Genomic DNA, 21769 nt, shown 5'->3' on the forward strand with positions numbered 1-21769 from the left:
CCGACTGAACTGCGTTTCAAGATTTGGATTTAGTAAGACCGGCCATTTCAATGGCTTCCAAAACCCGTGCCTCGCCTAGACAGTTTCCACTTTATAAACTTTATACAACTTTGTTTAGATCAGCAAGGCACAGTGAATTAACAAAAATATGGAAACACAGCACCGAGCATAAACCAGCACAGCTTCAGATGATAACCTTTTTGGCAAATTAAACAGTTTCCAACGCAAATTCAGATTGGACTATTGAGAATGGGATCGACAGAGAGATACAGTTTCAGCTTGACGACATTTAGGTAATTTAAATTGGGGAACAAGTATAGCTAGAATAGCTGCTAGCTTGTGCATTTCCCGTCTTCTTCTTTGTAATCCAGTTTGAATTAATATTTCTGATCAATTTTTATGAGCGTATTAGTTACGAACTAACTACCGCCCATACTGAAACATTTTTTTCTATATTGATTTGATCTATATTGAAAATCAATATAGAAAGTGCGGCGGAGCATGGGGACTGAGTCCCCTAGGCTCGCAAGCAAAAATTTTTAGATGCCCCTTTCATTTGAATCGTATAATGAATCGTATGAAAACCAAAGTTCCCACGTGCTTCATAGTAATCAATCAAACGATTTCATCTTTGCCTCGATGAAACATTTCCTGGGGTTTCTGCATTAGCAGTACCGCAGTGTGTTCCCGGACGCAGTATATATTGTACGATGGCCCCTATGGCTCCCTTTTCTCCCACATCGAAAAAACTTCTCTTCTATATAACGAAACACTCTCTTCTGTATTTTGACACTTCCCTTCAGTATTTTGACACTTCTCTTCTGCACTTAACACTTCTCTGCATGTGGCTCTTTACAACTTGAATTCTAAAATCTGGTCCGCAATTTTACATCATTGGTCCGTAGTTTTAACCTTTTGTGAGGTTTATTACACGGGACCAGTCCCCTCGCCATGTGACATATTTTTCAACCGTCGTCAAGCAAGCATGAGCATGAAGTCTGTGGTACGTGAGATTGTTAAAGAGGAGCTTGGCTCGTCCCTGACAGCAACTACAATAACACCATCAGCCACAAGGTCTTCGCTGTCTTGTGTAGCTAACACAAGTCATGCTAGCAGTAGTGGTAGAACAAGTAACGTATCAAGTAGGTTGACCACCCTACTAACCACCATCAATAAGAAAAAGAGTGTGAAAGGTAAAAGTAAAGCCAAAAAGGATATAACTATTTAAGTGAAATGTATGAGGTGTGGAGGTATCATTATATTTTTTACTGGGTCCAAAATTTCCTATGCGCAGGGCCGGGGTGTGCCATTTATTCATAAACAATATTTGAATAAATTCATATATTAAGGACCAGATTCAGTCTGGGAAATTTTCGAGCTTATGGAAGAGAAGTGTTTCGCACTTGGAAGAGAAGTGTTTTGCACTTGGAAGAGAAGTGTTTCGCACTTGGAAGAGAAGTGTTTCGAACGGAAGAGAACTTTAGGTATCAAAGTAGAGAAGTTTTTTATACAGAAGAGAAGGTTTTTTTATACAGAAGAGAAGTGTTGTTATACAGAAGAGAAGTGTTCTGACTAAGAAGAGAAGTGTTTTTATTGAGAAGAGAAGTGAGCCATAGGGGCCATCATAGTATTGCATGGGCCAGTAGTTCTGGTCAAGTATACAAAAACGGAAAATATTTCTTTATCAGGAATTTATTTCCTGGTTTAGAAATTATTCATTTTTCTGAAATTTGTTCTGATTGAACCAAAAAAATGAATGATACATATATATATTTGAAGATTTTCAGTAGGTGTTGATTGCACGAGAAACACTTGTCAGAATATATATAAATGCCTTGGTAATGTAGACGTTAAAATATTTTCTTGATATTATATATAGCTATATATTGAAAGAATTTCTGTTATTGTAACTTGAGCCGCACTGGTTTATGCTGCCTTCAAAATTAATATATAATAAATTTTGAACGGAAATGAAATCTTACTTGCTGTCTAAGTCGTTATAACATAAGCTAGGACTTCGCTTTTTGATTTATTTTTCAAGTATTTCTTAGCCTAATTATTTCTCTAATTTTGTTCTAAATAGTGAGGACATGACTTTGTTTTTTATAGAATATTTGTCTTGAAATACGGTTAAATGAACTTTTAAACAGGTTTTAATAAACAATGGGCAATCAAAATGGCAGAAAATCAAAAAAAAAAACAAGAAAGTTTTTGTCTACAAAAATTTTTGGATTAAATTTTTTTGAATAATACCATATTTTTAATCAAAAAAGTGCTACAAGTTAAAGTTGATCATAATTGCTTGATGTATAATACTTTGTAATGTGTGATGATGAATAATACTGTATTATAGCTATGTGTTGTGTATGCTTATGTGTAAAATTGCCTTTCTTTAATTTAAATTTTAGTCCTTCTGGTAAACTTGTTCAAATCGAATATGCATTAGCTGCTGTTGCTGCTGGTGGACCATCTGTGGGTTTAAAAGGTTTGCTATGTTTGATAAAAGACCTATTAGTAAGAGAAAGGAATCGATCTGGCGCTCACAAAGATTCACCCAATTCTGAGAAATGAGATAATTCGTTTTTCGTTTAGTTAAGATAGAACATATACTTTACTAATCAAAAGCAGACTACTATTTAAGCTAGCTGAGACACACACCATAGAAATCTTTCTCTAATTATACTTTTTAGCCTATTTCACACATGCCACTAAGTCAGCATTTATGGAGATTTTTAATGGCTTTAAGTTTATTCGTTCTATGTATTTGATTTGTTACCAGACCTCTCAGTTACGAATAACAATGCTGTAGCTTCTTAGCACAGCGATACAGGAAAGTAAATCTTTACGATCTTTTAAATGCTATATTTTTTAGTAAAACCACATTATTATGATACTTGTATATTTTTCTCAGTTCTTCCCTAAAAAAGGTCAATATTTGTGTCAATATTGATCTCCAAACACTTCGTAATTGGTTATGTGAAATATCCTTAAATATTTCAAACACGGAGGTTATCCTTTTTGTAATATTTAAGTGAATCAGTAAGATACTTTGAAATTTATTACACTGTTTTTAACCTGGAGTTATACAAAACATATCTGACAAACTTTGAAACGCTTATTGTATTATTTCAAAGGTACACTATTTTATTTCTACACCAACTCTTAGTATATATATATTATGTGCTCTTTTTGATCTACCTGAAGTAAGAAGCATAATAACTATAAAGAATGACAGTATTGTTAAATTCCTCTTACACCCACGTGTTTATAAACTTTGACGTCAGGATAGTTTTACAACTTTGAAAGTTGCAAATTCTACAGGCTAATGAATAAATAACTTTTTTTAAATATTTGTTTTATTTATATACCTGGTACAACTGAAACAAATTGAAATGATATACTTTATAAATAGAGACTATCTAGGCAATTATCTTTTTGACCGAAACATATGTATGTTGATATATTTTATAATATGCATGTTTATTTTAGCTGTTAATGGAGCTGTTATTGCAGCAGAGAAAAAACAAAAGTCAATGCTGTATGATGAACGTACAGTCTCCAAGGTTTGATTGTCTGTTCTTCAATTGAAGGATATTGTAAAGATTTGTCCGCATAAAATATTATTTTTATCTTATTTAGATGGAAATTATTTCAGATCGCATAGGAATGGTTTATAGTGGCATGGGTCCAGATTTTAGGTATTTGATCTGAATTATGCTCATTTAGTGAAGGAATTGCATTGGAAGTTGTTAATTTCGATCTCTTCTTTGTTTTAGACTTTTAGTCGCTGAAGCTCGTCGCATTTCTGTAAATTATACCTTGCAGTATGGTGAACCCATCCCAACGTCACAATTAGTACACCGTGTTGCAGCGGTTATGCAGGAGTATACACAATCTGGGTATGTTGTTTATTTACGTTTGCTGTTTCTTTCTTATTATTTTTATATCTGGTCTAAAACAGGGTGTCTGTCAGGCTTAAAAAACCAGGTGACTTTAAAAAACAATTTTTGAATATTCACGCAAAATGTTAAAGTCTTTCTACATTCTTTGTACACGTACACCTTTTACAATTTTCCATATATGTAGTCATAAGAATTATAGCAAAACACACCTTGAAACACAGCAAAAAAAATTGTGAAAACTTGAGAAAACTTCTAAAAGTATTAAAAAATCGGGCAAAGACCCTGTAAAAGAACAGAATAAGATGCTCCTGTGTTAGTTGTGATATATGTTAACTTTAACAAGCCCTATGGTTATGGCAGAAAATATAAAGATAGATCGAAAAGATTTTCAGTAAAGTTATCTCAGGAAAATTATTTTTGCTTTTATAATTTTATTTTTTATTTCTACAGCGGTGTTCGTCCATTCGGTGTTTCATTATTAATGATCGGTTGGGATGATGACACTCCTCATCTGTTTCAATGCGATCCTTCTGGTGCGTATTTTGCTTGGAAAGCAACAGCGATAGGAAAAAACTTCGTAAATGGTAAAACGTTTCTCGAAAAAAGGTAAGTCCATTTTTTGTAGCAGTGTAAAAGACGCAATCTAAAAGTCATTCTAAATCGTATCTCGTACGCTTGACCATTCTTTACTTTACTGTATAGATATAACGAATCTATCGAATTAGAGGACGCCATTCATACAGCAGTGTTAACTTTAAAGGTAAGATCTGTTGCAAGCCAAAGTTTTGAAATCTTATCTACGTAACGCAACTACTAGTTAGGTTCACTAGTCTATGTTTTACAGTAAAATTGTGTTGAAAGAATACCTAACAACCTTAAAAGGAGAATAGTACTCGTGGTTTTCTTATGCAGTAAAGGTTGAGAAAGTTCTCACTTTTGTGTTTGATTTTTTAGGAAGGCTTCGAGGGACAGATGACAGAAGATAACATAGAAATAGGTGTTTGTGATAAAGGTGGTTTTCGAAAGTTAACGCCCAACGAGATAAAGGACTATCTTGCTTCAATACTCTCATAACCCCCCACCCAGAGATGACTGGTTGTGACACTAGATTTTGTAATTTACGTCGTTAGTTTAAAACTGTTTAACGAATAGAGCTTGCCACTAGAAATCCGGTTTTTCGACATCTCAAAAATACGGGTAGGCAGATAAGGTTCATACCGTATCTGGATACCCTAAAACGTTTTATAAAGGTAAATCTTTGGGGCTATGTAAGGATGATACTTCAGCTGCTTAATACAAGGGAGGGGGTCCTAATAGCTGGGGGGGGGGTCAGATTTTTTTTTGAGAACCAATAAGCAGCGAGGGGGGGGGGGGGGTTATTAAACATGGGGGTCAGATTTTTTTGTGCACACTGTGGTGGCCTCCTTTCAAATCATCCTCGCCCATACGACAAAAATATGTGATACAAAGTAGATACAGATGAAAATTAATAAGCGCCCCCCTTTAATTAAGCATCCGAGAGAATATGTTCGAAGAAGATGTTTAACCCAGCCTTTTTATGATAATCAGTCTTGGCTACAACTCTTCGAAACTTTGAAAGTAGAATATGCTCCTGAAAAGTTGCAAATATTAAAAAAAAAGATTAACTGATTTTTTTGCTCAGGTTTAAGTCGCCAGGTTTGTTTTACGGTTTTTATTAATTAAAATTCGTGTTTTTTCGAACGAGCTCATTGAAAGTTCACAAAACTTCTTTAATTTACTTTTTATAAATTAGTTGCCACCTTGTCAAAGGTGATGTTTCGTTTTTTTATTTAAAAACAAATGTAAACACTAATGCCTAGGAAAAATAGTACTACTTTTGAGAAAAACTCAGGAAAATTTCCAGCTCGTTGTAAGTTTCTCTCTTGCTTTGCTGAACTACAATTCTGCTCATGAATTAGTGCAAGGGAGAGCGGATTTTCAAACCTCGTGACCACAAGCAATTGAGAAAGCCGATTTTATCTAATTAACACGCATTCTAATCTTCACAGCGGACTTTGGATCTTGGTTATTTGGTTAGATCCAAAATCTTAAAGCGTGATAATTCTTGCTGGCGTCAGCACGACCAGCTCTCGCGATCTTGCGGGCCTTTCTGGTTAGTAAAACGGATTTTCCCATAATGCTCTAGGTTATTTTTAACGCCGGTTACCTGGCCTTACCCCCTACCAAAGTGAAACCTTTGCAGCCCACTGGTCGCAGAGCACTGGCCAAGTGATTCCGTTTGACTGTTTCGAGAAATAGCCAAATACGGCCGTTATATTATGTCAGGGATTGTTTTTTGTTTTTTTTTGGCAACAGGTAAAATATCCAGAACGAACGGCAGCATGCAGACACCCTTCCTTATTAGGAAAGAGGTTGGGGAAATTTTATGTACCTTTAAATTTATTTTTTGTTTAAGAGAAAACTTAGCTACGACCAAGTCTGCGGCTCCTCCTCAATTGTTGTTTGACTGCCGCACAAATCAGTTTGTTGTTTAAGCTGAATCTATTTTCGTCTCGATAAACTTTACGCGAAGGTGGTGGTCGTGGTAGCGCATTCGGCTTATACTGTAAATAATTAATAATTTGCTTGTATGGCAGGCAAGCAAGTTAGAGTAATGCTAGACGTATCTCTAGCGATAATGTAACATAGTTACAGTCGGAGGGAAGGAAGAACCAGCCGTTAGGATGGAATCCCCAAGGACGTTAAAACTTCCTGTTATTTACTTCCTTTAAACTCTCGATAAATCTAAGAAAAAGGATCAGCTAGTAACCGCTAATTTAATCATTTTTTGGTCTGCTTGCCTTGAACACACACAAACTCGTTGCTAGCGTATGGTTTGATTTCTGACGGTGAGACAAAAAAGAGACAACATGCGCTGTGAACGAGGTTGTGATGAACAGTGAAAAAGTTCTTATTTTTTTATTATGCTTAGTCTGTATTTTTAAAAAAAGAAATCTACAGTTAACTCTTTTAATCACACTGCAGTCCTTCAGTCTTTTTTTCCCATTGCCTAGAGTGTAAATGCAAAATGCCTTGTGAGTAGTTTTACTTACGTTACCGCTCTTCTAACATATGATACAATTCTTGACCAGTTTTATTACTGATCGAGAATGAGCCCCGAAAACGAGTTTGTTATTCGCAGCACTGGAAGAAATTGACGTAACCAATGTGTAACACAACTTCGTTCCCAGGGTCTCTTTTTGTGTTTTTATTAGTAATACAGCGAAGAGGCCCTAGGAACGGCCCCAGGAACGAACTTGCATGCAACATTCGAAACGTGTTAATTTTATTAGCAAAAACACGTGTTAATAATATTTCTCTATTTGGTGTTGGACAAAGAAATAATACAATAAATGTCCACTTAAAAACTGTTTGCAACAGAAATTTACTCTCAACTTTTAGCGCACAACACCCACGTTTAATACGCCTAAAATACGCCGAACCACAAAAGGGAAAATAAGATAAATAAAAACTAAAAATAAACTAAATTATATCGACTATAAATAATAAAAGTCGAAGAGAATCATTCTTACGTCAAACCACCCGCCGCAAGGCTTACATAGACATGTAAAGCAACGCAACTGTGAGTAAGCCAGATACGGCGGATAAGACGAATGGGCAAGAACGTACCAATAACTGTCTCAACCGTTGATCATACTGTAAAATTTAATCTGCATAAATACTGCTCAAAAAATATATAACGAATTCATCGTTTTGATAAACTTTATGGAAAAAATAGAGAGAGTTCATTATTTTTCACGCTTAGTTTTCTTATACGTTATCTCAATGTCGGTGCAAAAAGCGATAGGTAAGCTGAAATTGGTTTACATTCACCCAAGGTCCAAATATTCTGTACAAACTTTTCTAGTTTAAAACACTATAGATCTCATATAAAAATCCTCTTTTTACGGGCTTTGGCATAGGTGGCTGAAAGGTGCATGATATAATTAAATTTCAGATTTGCGCTCATACCCATTACTCCCTGCTGTATTCATTGCTATCACTTCGTTGACCGCGACCCCGTCGTTCTTCGCCTTCTTCTCGCATCCCAGTGCGACGGTTACGACTAGCTTGGCGTCCGGCAGATATTCTACAAAAAAAGAAAAACTAAGTTTCTCGCTCGACAGCAAATTGCATCTCTCATAATGGCAGCCGATGAGACCTTAGAATAGTTATTAACTGAGCTATACATGAACATTTTGTGCATAGTTTCCCCCGCCATTAACGACCGACATTGTGTATAATGGTGTCCGACTTGATTAAGCTACATATCTTGGTTATCACTCGTGTCCTGACCACTTATTACTTACCTAGCATTTATAAGAAAGGTAGCACAACTGACTGCTTCTGGTGTACCAGCGATGATCACATCAGACATGCGGTTATCTTTCTTACTTTCTTCCACCTGCACTGTAGCACCAGAAAATTGTCTACGGTAAAAAAACAGGAATATTCAATCAATGCGTACGGAAATAATATTTTTAAACATTTCAGAATACTTCCTATCCGTTATTTATTATATTTTGTTTTATTACTTTTTATTTTTTATTATCTGTTGAAGAAAATGTGGAAAAAATATTGACATGTAACATAACACGTCAGAACAAGTAAATACCTGATTTCGTTGATATGGCAACCACCTTTGCCTATCAATGAACCAATAACCTAAAAGTTAAAATACAAAAATAACCATAGCGCAATTTCTACCTTACACTTAATCACGTCGCGTCAAAATGTTCGTTTTTCATAGCCAACATCGTGCCACGCCGCTTCCCTTCTTATTACGAAGCACATAAATACATGTTTGTTATTCTTTGACACAATTTGGAATAAATTGTGTAATTTTACTGCATGCTATTACGGATAGCAAAAATTAACTCAAGGATACGAATTTGTAGTGTATGTATATAGGAAGGATTAGACCACTTCAAAAGGAGAGCTAGACCACTTCAAATGGAGAGCTAGATAATTTATATTTTTTTAAAAATTTTCTTAGGCGCTAAATACATATACAACATAAACGGGAATTGTTTTGAACCAACTATTTTGCAGCACAAGTGAAATTCTGTAAGCGACTTTGAAAAGACTGTTGCACTACTAGACACAGTATGATGAGAGAATAAAAAAATGTTATATATCAAATTTCGAACACTTTCGTGATGTTTTTTTCATTAATCAATACAATTATTTGACGGAAGAAAGAATTTCATTTCTTTATGACCAAACGCCTTAACACAATTTTTTATAGGTACATAGCACCCCAAAAAACCATAACCATTTTTTATCTTTTAAGATGGGTCTAACCGTCTAGATATTTTGCGTAAAGATAACGAATGGAACGTGGAGGACGGTTACAGTGATAATTCCATTACTTACAACACCCTTTTTGGATAAGCGTGATGTTTAATACGTCAGTTTAAAAATCTACGCTTAACACATTCTATTTTGAAATATTTAACTCATGAAAACTTTTTGGCGCTAATTTAAACTGATTAAGTACATGCTTGTTCAAACTGATATATCAAAAAACATAACACGCTAGTTAACTGTTTTAGCATGTTAGTTTAAACTCACTTATACAATATTAAGTAGTTGAGCAAATATTCTTACACTGCTGGGCAGTCGAACTCTCTGTTCACTTCTTCTCGATAAGCCTAAAGAAAAAAAACAACAAAAACATTACAAGAGGAAAAGAAAATAGAAAACTCCGATTAAAAATAGAATTTGCATTGAAGTACATTGATCAAATAAGCCTCTGTAAAACAAATCTACATATCTAAGACTTTCTGTTAGCTATCATAAAATTAAGCATAAAAAACTTAATTTATGGATCTTACCAGTAAATGACAGCTGTCCACTCATCATAGAAACCTATAGAAATACAAACAATATTAGTTGGAGCATACCTCCCTAGTTGAAGAACTTTTGCTAATTAGGACTCGGACTCGTTTTAGGAGGCCTTGTGTGTTTATAAAGGAAATTAATCAGAGGTTTGTTTGAATCGAATTCATAGCACTTACCAGTACCTTGATTATCCAATCTCTATTTGTGAAAGACAGACATTATAAAAAGAGAGGCCAGCCAAAGGCTAGTTTGGACATTAGATTTTTCCGTACGAATCCGCTTATGAAATTAGTTCAACAACATCAATATTAGAATGTAGCAGCCGTTTCAACTGTTGTTGATAACAACAATGAAAAAGTTATGTCTGTTATGTATTGCCTGCTTCCCAAACTTAGGAACATTCGATTTGACTGATATTAGAACTATCCAAACTGTTCTTTAAATCTTTGTGTACAAAAAACTGAGAAAAAACTATACTAATAAAATAAATTTTATTAAAACCAAAACAATAAATTAAAAATGCTAACCTGAGGTGGACCCATTGATCTTGGAAACATATGAGGATAATATTGCACATTGTTCTGACGAGCTGGAAACTAAAAAATGAAAGGAAAATGATTAATACACATCTTATTTAAATTTTTAAGAATGGCAGGCCTATCTCCAAAAGAATCTTAACTTTTTACTGCAATTCTATTAAAAAGAACTTTAATTAGACAAACTCAGTTGTGGCTAGCAACGCTATTGTTTATCATGTGTTTGGCAGTTAACAGATGGAAATTATAAACAAACACCAAATTTTTCTAATTCTAACAAATCACAAAAAAACAGACATAATTAGGATTGAAAGAGACAAAAAACAGCCTTACTTCTTCAAACACTTCGCATATTTTAGCAACACAGTTACCAAGCGCTTCAGGTGAGCCAGCTAGTGTTACAGATCTTTCTGATGAACCTGGCAGTGTCTCTGAAGGAATCTAAAATGTTATTGAGCAAAATAAAGTCAGAAAGTAGAGAAGCAAGTGATTTTTAATTCAATACTACGAAGATAATTATACAGACGTTGCATGTAAGACTTTTATTCAGATGGAAAATTGAGATTAAATTTTCTTTTGGTATGATATTTCACTCACATAAAAATGAAGACTGTTCTGCTTTTCTGTTGCTACTGAACCTTATATCAAAGCAAAAACTAGAGTACAGGATTGTTGTCTGGATATATTTCTCAAGCATCTTAAATGTCACTTACAGTAATTGTAGCTCCTGATATCTGAAAGAGAAAAAAAATAAATATGTCAAAATCACAAAAGGTGTTAACTTTTAGTGCACTTGAATGGCACCCACTCTAGCGTGTAGATAATAATTTTCTCAGATATAAAAATAAAAATATTCTGGGGGTAGAGTTTGTCATGTGCAGAAGCCCACAATACTTTGTTATAATTTTGGCGACAACAGTCCATTTCTTTATTTGTGTGAATAAAATTGCTCTATTTTTTCGAATTGGGTTAAAAAAAAAAAGATTGACACTCCACGAGTTTTTTTTTTTTGCTAGTATTAATTCTCTTAAATAGTAAAAATAGTTTGCAAGTACATATTCTTTCAAATTTGGTTAAAAATTATGGAAAGCGTGAAAGTGAAAACCAGAGAAAATTGGTACCCTTGGTATAAAAAAACTGAAGAAAATGTTAATCCAACCTAAGATGCTTCATTTTGATCTCATCAATAATTCTAACAGCAATAAAATATCACTCTAATAGTGCAACAAAGTAAATGACCAAATATTTCTAATAATTACCTCCCTGATCTCCTTTATCCTTGTACCTCCCTTTCCAATTAAAGGACCACATTGGCTGTTTGGTACAAGAAGTCTCATAGTAACAGGAGGAACATAATCACTAGTGCCAGTCGATGAAACCTAAACGTAAACAAACGGAACAACTTTTGAAGGCAAGGTCTTTATCTTGGTTTAAAAGTACATTGAATTGCTTTACCAACAATAAAGTATTTGTACCTCCTGTAGTTTTTCACTTGTCATGTGAACTGCAGCTTTTATCTCTGAAGCTGTACCTTTGATATTCAAGATTCTAAAATCAGCATAATATTAACTGAATACATTGCAAACTCTGAACGTTGATTTAAAATATCTAGAGTTATTTTTATTTATTTAATTCTCGTTCATAAATTAAAAGGTGCATGCTTTAATGTTACAAACAAAGTCTTTAAAATCTTTATCTAGTTTCTGATCTAATATCAGTGACAAATTGGCTAAAAAAGTTAAACACTTTTTCAGGGACATTGATAACAATAATCAGGTTTTCTCATCATTATAAAGTTGGAATCTTGTGAGATGTAAACAGGGTGTAAAAAAGAAAAATATAAAGTCACAAAGTACTTTTAAAATTAACCTGGATGACTGAAACAGTTTTCCTACCCTTGGTAAAGATAAAAAATAAAATAGGTTGAAAGGCATCTTTTAAGAAGAATGTTCAATATATTTTTTTTATATAACATGGTTATTTTTAATTTCTCATCGGTGGTTTTCTTACCTTTCAACCCCTGCACTACCAGATATATTGATATTTGCACCACTCTGAAAGATTATAACATTAAAAATACAAACTCCTGAACTAAGACTGTTCCTATTACATACAAACAATACTAAATTAATTATAAACTTCAGAGCAGATTACAACAAACATATTGTAACAAGGCTTTTAGAAAAAAAAATGTTTACCTCATCTCTCATTTGACGGATGTTTCTTCCTTCCTGAAAAATAGTGCAAATTTCTAAAGGGTGCCTAACAAATTGTGAGATATATGTCAAATTGTGAGTAACTAAAATATTCTTCCAAATAGTAAGTTGGATCTTAAGTGAGAAATGTCAGATATTGCAAAGTAACAGGGGAACAGAGGTCTGGATTGTTTTTTTAGAGATAGAGAACACAGTATTTATATAAAAATAATTTAAAAAAATTAAATAATATAATATCAAGCACAAGAAAAATTTTAAGTTTTAAATCTAAAGCCCGTTTGATGAAATAAATGTTTATGGGTAGTGCATTTGACGAAATCAGTATTCATACAGGACTGTTACTGTTCATTTTTGGCTTCCTACTGTGCAGGGATTTCATGTCAATGAATGCAACATAGACAGATACTGCTACATGCACATTCTAAAAGCTGTTTACTTCGTCTATATTTGAAGCTTTGTTCAACCTACAGCATGCTTGTATTGATCAGTTAACTTGTAACTCAATTTTTGCAGTGTTTTTACACAAGAATTGTAGGTCAAACTTGATTTGTTTAGAGTGATAATTCACTACCTAACAAAAATACTCTAATAATACCAACATGAAAAATATTTCACATGTAATATGACATTGGGTTCTATTTATAAAACCATTCAATTCCAATTTAAATAGTGTAAATTATTGTATTTTCTCAAAGTTGTTGTTGTAGTTGCGTTTTGACATAATCATTCAATCAAGGTGGCCACGGCTTTAAAATTTTATAATTTTAGGAGATTTTAGGAGAATTTAGGAGATTTTAGGGTCAAGATTTAGAAAAAAACACGTTTTTACAGAATTTAGGAAGAAATGGAAGTGTCACTATAAATAATTAGGCCTTTGTTTCTTAAATACCAGAGAAGTTGATTACTTCAATCAGCCTTGCAATAATCATGAAATATTATGTAAATATAACATATTGCTTTCTACTGAACCATTGTATGTTGACTTTCTCTTAAAAAATACTAAAACAAATACAACAGTGGGAATTACTAACAAAAATACTGGTTAAAAACTTTTGAAAATAAAAATACATGTCATATAAACAATGCTGAAATATTTTATGAGAACTAGGGTTCAAATTTTAGTTGATTTAGGATAAACATGGCCACCTGGATGAAACACCGGGATATATACATAATAGGTTTATTTTTAGACATCGAAAATAATTAACAAATAAAAAATAAAGTTAGCTTTATTTTATATTTTAAATTAAATATTTTTAAAGAATGCATATATTTCTTTCTTTGAACATCCCGTCACAATTCCCTTACTCACAAAAAAATGCATCGTGTGAGGTCTACCTTTTTTATGTGACAAAAAAAAAATGCAAATGCAACTTAGTACTGAAAATATTCTGACTATGCTGAACTGACTATAAGAACCAGCAAAAGATGACATATTATTGACAAGCTTATTAGCTCTAGTTGTTATGCTGTTTAAGTAGTGGTAAAAAGCCACTTTATTTTTGTTTTCATCTTAATTATCACAGCAAGACAAATATGTCATCGACAAAGCCTGTTTGGCTTGTTTTTAAAACAGTCTTGTTTACATATAGTAAGTATATAGTTTGTTGTTTAAGATAACCACACACAAAAAAAATTAAATTTCCAAATATTTTAAAAGAAAAAAAAGGCAGGGTAGGGGGGGGGGTATTTATCTCAAAAAAATAATAAGCAAAAACCATAACACACATCACTAAACCTCTTAAATCATGTACAAAATTATTTATGACAACACAGTAAAAACAAATTCATGTCATCAATAAAGGAAAAATATTCTTAACTAATGCTTTGCATGATATTAAGGGTATTGTTATAGCCGTTAATAATTAGTTTTAATATTGCGCCAAATACAATTACCAGTCTCCTCATGAATATAATATTTTAAAGTTCCATTGTTTCTTGTTTAAAAAAAACAAAAAGCTAATCTCAATAAAATTAATAAAAAAACATACCCTTCCAATGATTCCACCAGCATCCTAAATATCAATAACAGTATTATATTGTTTTCAATTTATCAATTAAAATTGATATTATAAAAGTACCCTCAAAAATGAGTTAGGACCAACATTTCAAATTGACTTTTGCAATTTTGACATACAATTTTGTTGGTATTTCATATAGTCTAATTAATAATAACTAGTTACCATTGAAACATAATGGTATTAACATAACTTAAATACCAGAGTTAGTCATTAAAGTCATAGAATCAGCATTCAAGAACTTAAACTATTTCTGTGTGGAACCTCAAATTATTTTCAATAGTCACTGGAACTTATACTTGATAGTACCAAAATAAACTTAATAGAAGGACCGAAATTAGTCAGAAAACCACAGAAACTAGAGTTAAAATGAGTAATGGGAAGTCAACTACATCAACATGAGAAATACAGCAACATTAGTAACAAAACAAATATAAAAGAACTAAACATAAAAAAATAATAAGAAAGATGACAACATCTACAACTACAATATTAAAATGACAAAAAATATATGGGAAACATTTCTGGCTGTTTTTTAGATATGGCATCAGTTATTAGGAAATCATCGTAACTTCCGTTTAGAAGTAACATAAGAAACACAATTATGTATTGATACATTTACTATAAGTCCTTTTAAATAAAGTTGTGTGATGTTGTGTTTAATCACACAATAATGTTTGTTCCACTTGTGTGTAGAAACGATACCATATGACCAGAAAACACCTAATAAGATTTGCAAAAACAGAATGCATTTTTGTGCAATTAAAAACTTAAACTTAATTTTTGCACGATGACTCTGCCAAAGTCAAATAACATGAAGTAATATGGAAAGCAGAAATTTCCAATCTTTAAGATATTTGTAATTTTGCTAAGCTTAACAATTTATTTACTCTGCTTCGAATACAACAGAAAATGTTCAGAAAAAGTGGAAAATTTAGAAATAAATATTATCCAGATGTGAAATAATAATTCAAATTTACCAACATTGCGTTGTTGCTTTCTAATTTGTCTTTTATTGATTCCAAAACTTTAGCAAAATCATTTGTTACATTTTTAAAATTTTTTACAATAAAAAGATCTGATGAAAAGTTAAAAATTTTGTTCAAGTACAAAATAATTTATCGAAAAAATGAAAAATAGAACAGATGATAGGTTTGTAGTTTATCGAGAATTGCAAAAAGTGATGGAAGCATAAATAGAATGTGTAAACTAAAAAAAAATTAACAATATATTTAAGGCACAGGAACAACAAGAAATTGACCATAATTTATCGAAAATGTTTTTACAAATCCTTTTCATAAAATTTTAAATATCTAATACTTAGATACTAGTAGGATATATTATACATTCTACTAAGGTGAAAATATTTTTTTAACATTTACACATCTACCTTATTATGGGTAAAATTTATTTCTTCTTCACCGGAAAATTAAAGGTCAAATCCACCTACAGGTTTAAAATCTAAGAACTTGATAAAATCTTTCAATTGTCATCACATCATAAAGATTACATTTAATATGTTATGAATTTAAAAAAACATATTTGTCAAAAAACTCATATCTTCTAGCAACTTAAAGAAACAGGACACTCAGTAATTTAACTTGTTATGCTGTATTCCTATAAAAGATTTGGTGATACACATGCCATTTCTCAATTGAAGGCTATTTAACTGAGTACTTATATATAATGCTGAAAATTTGAATAAAAACTAAATGAAATAGTATTACCTTTTTAATTTTTAAAATCGGCCAACAACATGATTTTGCATGTATTATTTATAATTCATTTAGAATTCTATCGTCATAATACGTTTTCAATTGTGTCAGACAACTTTTATCAAAAATGATTTTACTTTATGGCACCATTTGTAAATTACATTTTTGGGCACTAAATATAGAACTCTAACAAATAGTATATGTATTCTCATTAAAGAAACTTAAGTGATCCTGTCAAATGATCACACAGATAAAAGCAAAAAGTAAAAAATGTAATCCAAAAATGTTATGAAATTATGAGATTAATTACACCTTGGGTGATTCACATATACAGTAATGACAAATGACTTTTTTTCTCTTAAATATGACATTTTTCGGAAATGTGAGCCAAGTACTTCATTTGTTTTATTCACGGTTTAAAAAACAAATATATAATTCCTGAAAAAACAAAACATTCTATAATGTTTGGGAAGCTCTACATATATTAAATCACAGTGAGAGACCATTGGCTTTGTAAAAACCTAAACCATCGTCTATGCATCCGAAAACGCCTTTTTAAAATAATTATGAAAAAAATTATAATAAAATGGTTGGAATTTTTTAATGGCTGTACTCAAATAACAATTTACAGACTCGATAAAAATACAAGTGTTAAACTGGTCCTTATTTTGTGTATAAATACCTTAAGAATGTTATTTTAATAAAATCAGTATCACACAGTAAAAGAATCATGTGATCAATGCAATAATACAGATGTCCATAAAAACAAACTTTTTTTAGGTGACCTGTATTTTACATATAAACTTGCTTTGTACATCTTTATAAACTGTACTGTTTCCAAACAAAATCTTTATAAAATTTTTTTTTTTTTCAATTTTTAGTTTTTAAGCCTAACAAATATATACTTTTAATATAGAACAAATTCAATTTTTCCCATTAATGTGAAAGAATGTCAAGGACGAAAGGGCAAACAAATGCTTGTGACTGTATGTAAGAGAAACTTAGGACTAGACAAAAAATAAAGGTTAACCCTAATGATTTTTCTTATTGTATCCCAAATTTTAGTAGTTTAAACTTCAATATACTTAAACTATAATCATTTTAGGTCTAATAAAAAAGTAAGAAAAAAGGACATAATACTTTCATGACACCTATTATATGTCATAGAAATATTTAGATATAAACTGAAGCATAGAGGTTCACTGAACTTCTCACTAAAATTATGCTGTACATGATGTTGACATATAAATAATTTAAATACCATATAGTACCTGGCTCAGTATGATGAAGTGTAGCTCAAGTTTCTCTTCAGCCATTATTTACCTGTGACAAAATGAAAAAAATGAAGGAGAAAACATACAAGGCACAAAATACCAGCAATATTAATATGTCAGCTTATATCTCCAAAAATAGAGAAAAACTAAATTATTTAATTGAAATCAAGATTTGGTTCTGATTTTTTATTATTAGCCTACTGCAAAATAATAGATTTAAAAAATTGAACAAGCACCAACTTTTAGTGAAAATCATGATTTAGCAATTTGACAGTAAACATTTTTTAAAGGAGTATAAGCCTGAGATTTAAATCTTCTAAAAGCATGATTGATTAGAAACAACTATTTTATTTCCTTTATCATTGCATGATCAATTTTAGCATAATCTATTTGCAATTGGCTATTTATGAATTTATATCTTATGATTTTTGAAAAAATCAGCCTTTTTTCAAATAGATAAAAAATCTGATGGGTTATTATGATCAGGTAAAAGTAGAGATTTTATTAAGGCCTAAAAAGGAAACTTTCGCAAAAAAACAGAAAATATAAATAAACATTTTATTTTAATATAAAATACATTGTGTAAAAATTGACTTTAAAGTAATATATTTTGACTAAAAATCGCCCCCCCCCCCTTTCCTCACCCCGTTCAAAGCACCTCCCTTAAGTGAGAAAATTCCAAACCTCCTTCAATCTAACACATTCTATGTATATAATATTTATCCCCTAATATTCTCCATAATGATAATTTTGACCTTAATATAAAAAATCTGAGTCCCCCACCAGTATGAGGAGGAAGGAGGACATTGTGGTGATCCTTTGTGACAATGTAACTTGACCTCTAATTAATGAACAGCATATCTTAATCTTCAAAATAAGGAATTTTTATTTTATTAGGTTTTATGAAAATCTGCATAATGTTTACACCATTAATAACAAATAATTTCAACCTATACGAGTAGCAATTGGGATTGAGTCTAGGGCTGAATAAAGTCTTGTAATGTAAGTTTAATAGGTAGTATAATTTTTCCATTTTCTTCCTGGAATGTGAAATATCATGTATATATTTTTCCAGAAAATCTAAAAAATAAAGCTGTAGCTGCAAGAGTAACCTCAATGCGTTACCTGTCTAGAGTGGTGATAAAACAAACACCAAGCAAAAAGGGTGAATTCTGTTCAGTCACGAGTATAAATAGTGGCAAAAGAATTTCATTCAAAAAAGAAAACATATCATATTTCAAAACAAGTTTGAAACACTGTGTGTTTACATTCTTTATTCAAGTTACACTATTATTATGACTACGGTATTACATTATAGATTATAGATTATAATTATTTTATTATTATGACTAGACAAATAAATATTTTTCAACAGGTAGTTAAATTTTTGTTTTCACCTATAATAAAGGAACTAAATCTGCAACAAAACTTTACTGTGCAAGTAAAAACAAAAACCTAAGATCCCTACCTTGTGTATTTCGATAGAGGTTTTAGGGAACAGTGGGGTCGGAGCTCATAGGTTTTTTAGAAAAGTACCATGTATGGAATGAAGCAGCAAAAGGGGACAAGCTGTGAATTGCTTCTTCCAGCCAGTTACTATTCACTCTTTGCTGCTGCTGATCTACAACTTCATGGAATTCACTCATTCAAATCAAAACCAAAACAAAGATCAAACTACCTACGCACTTAATTAAGGAAGTAAATAATTTACATGTAGTACTTATTAGCTTCTGTGGTTGTTTTGGTATCTCCATAATAATCTACCTATGTTAATGCTCATTGTGTACGCATAATAAACCAAAAGATCAATCTGAAAGCTGTTTAATTTTTTATCCCCCCGGTTTTTACTTATTATTACCAAGAATGAGGGGGGTACATATATGGATCTAATTACAGCGCGAAATTCTCCGAATTCAGAGCTCGTGTAGCTGCAAATATGGTAACCATTTTACAAGAAGCAGCAGCTTGTAAATAAGTAAGTGCGTCTTTGCACCAAGTGAAAGCGTTACTTACCGTGGTTTTCGTGAATGTTTCTCGTCTAAAAAGATTAAACATGAGTAAGACATTTGCTACTTTGTTTCTGGCCATAACTTCTTACTTTTTATCTAGCTAATTTGCGTTTGATTGTTCGAAACCTATAGCTAGATATAGCTAGCTACATGTTTTACTTACATTGGTGTGTGTATTTTACATGGCTAGCCTCATAAATATCCAAGGATATACCCTTTCTACTATTTCCAGGAAGGGTCATTGCTTGGATTGGGAGTCCTAGAGCATTAAATAGTCCATGAGCATTAAATACTCATTTTGAGCTACACAGACCAAATTATCCCCCTCCACCAGACAACTCAGTGCAATATCCAACGGACCACACAATGTGCCATCTCCCCAATTTAGAAAAGTACAGTAAAATTCATGAATGCTTAAAGCTTACCTCCCACTTAAAAACAAGCTTATTTCATATCACAGTCTTCGAATTTCAGATATATTTGCTTCGACCAATAATTGCCAAAGTAACTTCGCAATTTTTCAAAATCACTTCGGGAGTCCTTCGGCAGAAAAAATGCCGAAGACAATGGTCAAAAGCACTGAAAACCTTTGGCAATTGCCTCGGCAGACTTCGGCACTTTTTAAAATAAAAAAATATAAATATGGTGCCAAGCCTTGACGAGTATCAAATATCAACAAATTCAACTGAGTTAATCCGGATGTTTTTGTTTTTCTTGGAACAATAATGCAACCTTACTTGGTCACTCCACTATTTTGAACTGCAGGCCAAACGGAATAATTGTGCATTGGTTGAAGGGATCATGTTGTCTACTTTCACATCGTTTAAGGGTTTTACAACATTCTCCCTTAAAAGAGAATGATGATGAAATCAAGAGTATGGATAATATAAATATTTATTAAAAAAGGGAAACTACAACAGTCGACGATCAAGTTTTTCTTCAGCAATATTATTGCCAAAGTGAAAGCCTTATCACTGCTTATACTTCGGCAATTGCCGAGTGCCGAAGTGAAATTCAAAAGCTGTATTAAAAATTATTTTTTTAAAAAAACCTTTATTGGTTCTTAAGATTTTGAGCTCAGAACTTATGACATCATCTCCCTGATAATAAAGATCAATACACCTTTATGATAATTCGGGAAAACTAACACTCCATCGCAGCTTATTTAGCGATCGGAGGAGGTAAGCATCACACTTTTATAACAGTTTATTAATGAGAAAAACGTTTTTCGTGATAACTTTTTTTGCCGCGTTTTGTTTTTAATGAAAAGTACACATAAGTTGTATCTTATTATTATTAACGTTTCCTGAAAATTTGAAAGAAATTAATACGACGGAAGTTAAAAAAACTTGAGAAAACACGCTGTTGTCTCTAACAAACTCTCATTAAAACACGATTTTTACCTCTTTTTTCCGATATTGTAAAACGATGGAGAGCCGTAGGAACGCATGTACAATTGAATTATCGTAAAGGTGTATTGCCATTTTTAACGATAATGGTAATGATTAAATTTTAAAATTCATTTTAATATGCTTCAGATACCAACCTAAATGGCTGAAAACTTATACATCATCATATCTTGGTTAAACTATTAAATTTAACATCTAACTTTAATCTGGGAGATGATGTCATGCATAATTGTGAAACTTTTAAGTCTAAAATCTTGAAAACCAAAAAAGATTTTTCAAAAAAAATAAAAGATTGCTAGACAACTTTTCAAGATCTTCTATATGAAATTAACTTGTTTTCAAGTAGGAGGTAAGGTTTAAAAAAACTCTTATAAATAGCCTTAATATGCTTAAGCATCACGCTTAGAAAAAGAAAAACATGTAGCTAGCTAGTTAGCTATGTTAAAGTTTAGGTATTTATTTGTGTGAAATCGCCCAGTGTTAAAATAGGTCAGCTTGTCAATTGTTATCCAATCGTCTTCTACAGACTTATTAATGTTGTAGATATTGGTATGTACATATAATTAAGTGTAGAAGAAAACTGGTGATGTTTTTCTTCTACAATTCTACAGACTGACTTCCGTAAGGTTTTAACGATACACAGTGATTTCTCAATCCTTTTAGAGCTGTTTTAACCTGACATACCATTACAGCAACTTGTAAGGCTTACATGGTTGTGTTTTTGTCATCTCAAAATAAATCAGTGATGTATCCAGAGATTTCTTGGTCATGCAAAGGAAGTTAAGTTTAGATCTAACACAGTCTATATCAGATTGGAAGAGGGTC

At 32.0% G+C, this 21769-nt stretch overlaps 3 protein-coding genes across 3 annotated transcripts in view; 2 read left to right on the forward strand and 1 right to left on the reverse strand.

The window, feature by feature from the left end:
• Nucleotides 1–116: 116 nt before the first annotated feature.
• LOC130621682 (proteasome subunit alpha type-2-like) lies at nt 117–5070 on the forward strand. Its single transcript, XM_057437011.1, has 8 exons — nt 117–293; nt 2409–2485; nt 3490–3563; nt 3640–3698; nt 3777–3899; nt 4353–4508; nt 4605–4662; nt 4857–5070. Exons 1-8 carry the CDS (start codon nt 250–252, stop codon nt 4974–4976), a joined length of 711 nt encoding a protein of 236 aa, XP_057292994.1. The 5' UTR covers nt 117–249; the 3' UTR covers nt 4977–5070.
• A 2158-nt stretch (nt 5071–7228) lies between these two features.
• On the reverse strand, nt 7229–19198 carry LOC130621691 (poly(rC)-binding protein 1-like). Its single transcript, XM_057437022.1, has 15 exons — nt 18995–19198; nt 17524–17575; nt 14511–14534; nt 12502–12534; nt 12314–12357; nt 11779–11851; nt 11563–11682; nt 11017–11037; nt 10637–10744; nt 10295–10363; nt 9761–9794; nt 9534–9577; nt 8539–8588; nt 8234–8353; nt 7229–8013 (listed from the first exon to the last, which is right to left on the reverse strand). Exons 2-15 carry the CDS (start codon nt 17566–17568, stop codon nt 7899–7901), a joined length of 900 nt encoding a protein of 299 aa, XP_057293005.1. The 5' UTR covers nt 17569–17575; nt 18995–19198; the 3' UTR covers nt 7229–7898.
• A 226-nt stretch (nt 19199–19424) lies between these two features.
• LOC130621688 (origin recognition complex subunit 2-like) overlaps nt 19425–21769 on the forward strand; it is a 35343-nt gene continuing 32998 nt past the window's right edge. The window contains exon 1 of the mRNA XM_057437018.1: nt 19425–19583. Within this exon, the coding sequence (XP_057293001.1) occupies nt 19580–19583 (4 nt within the window). The 5' untranslated portion in view covers nt 19425–19579. The remainder of the gene's footprint in view (nt 19584–21769) is intronic.

The sequence above is a fragment of the Hydractinia symbiolongicarpus genome, chromosome 12 (genome assembly GCF_029227915.1).
Source record: "Hydractinia symbiolongicarpus strain clone_291-10 chromosome 12, HSymV2.1, whole genome shotgun sequence".
NCBI lineage: Eukaryota > Metazoa > Cnidaria > Hydrozoa > Anthoathecata > Hydractiniidae > Hydractinia > Hydractinia symbiolongicarpus.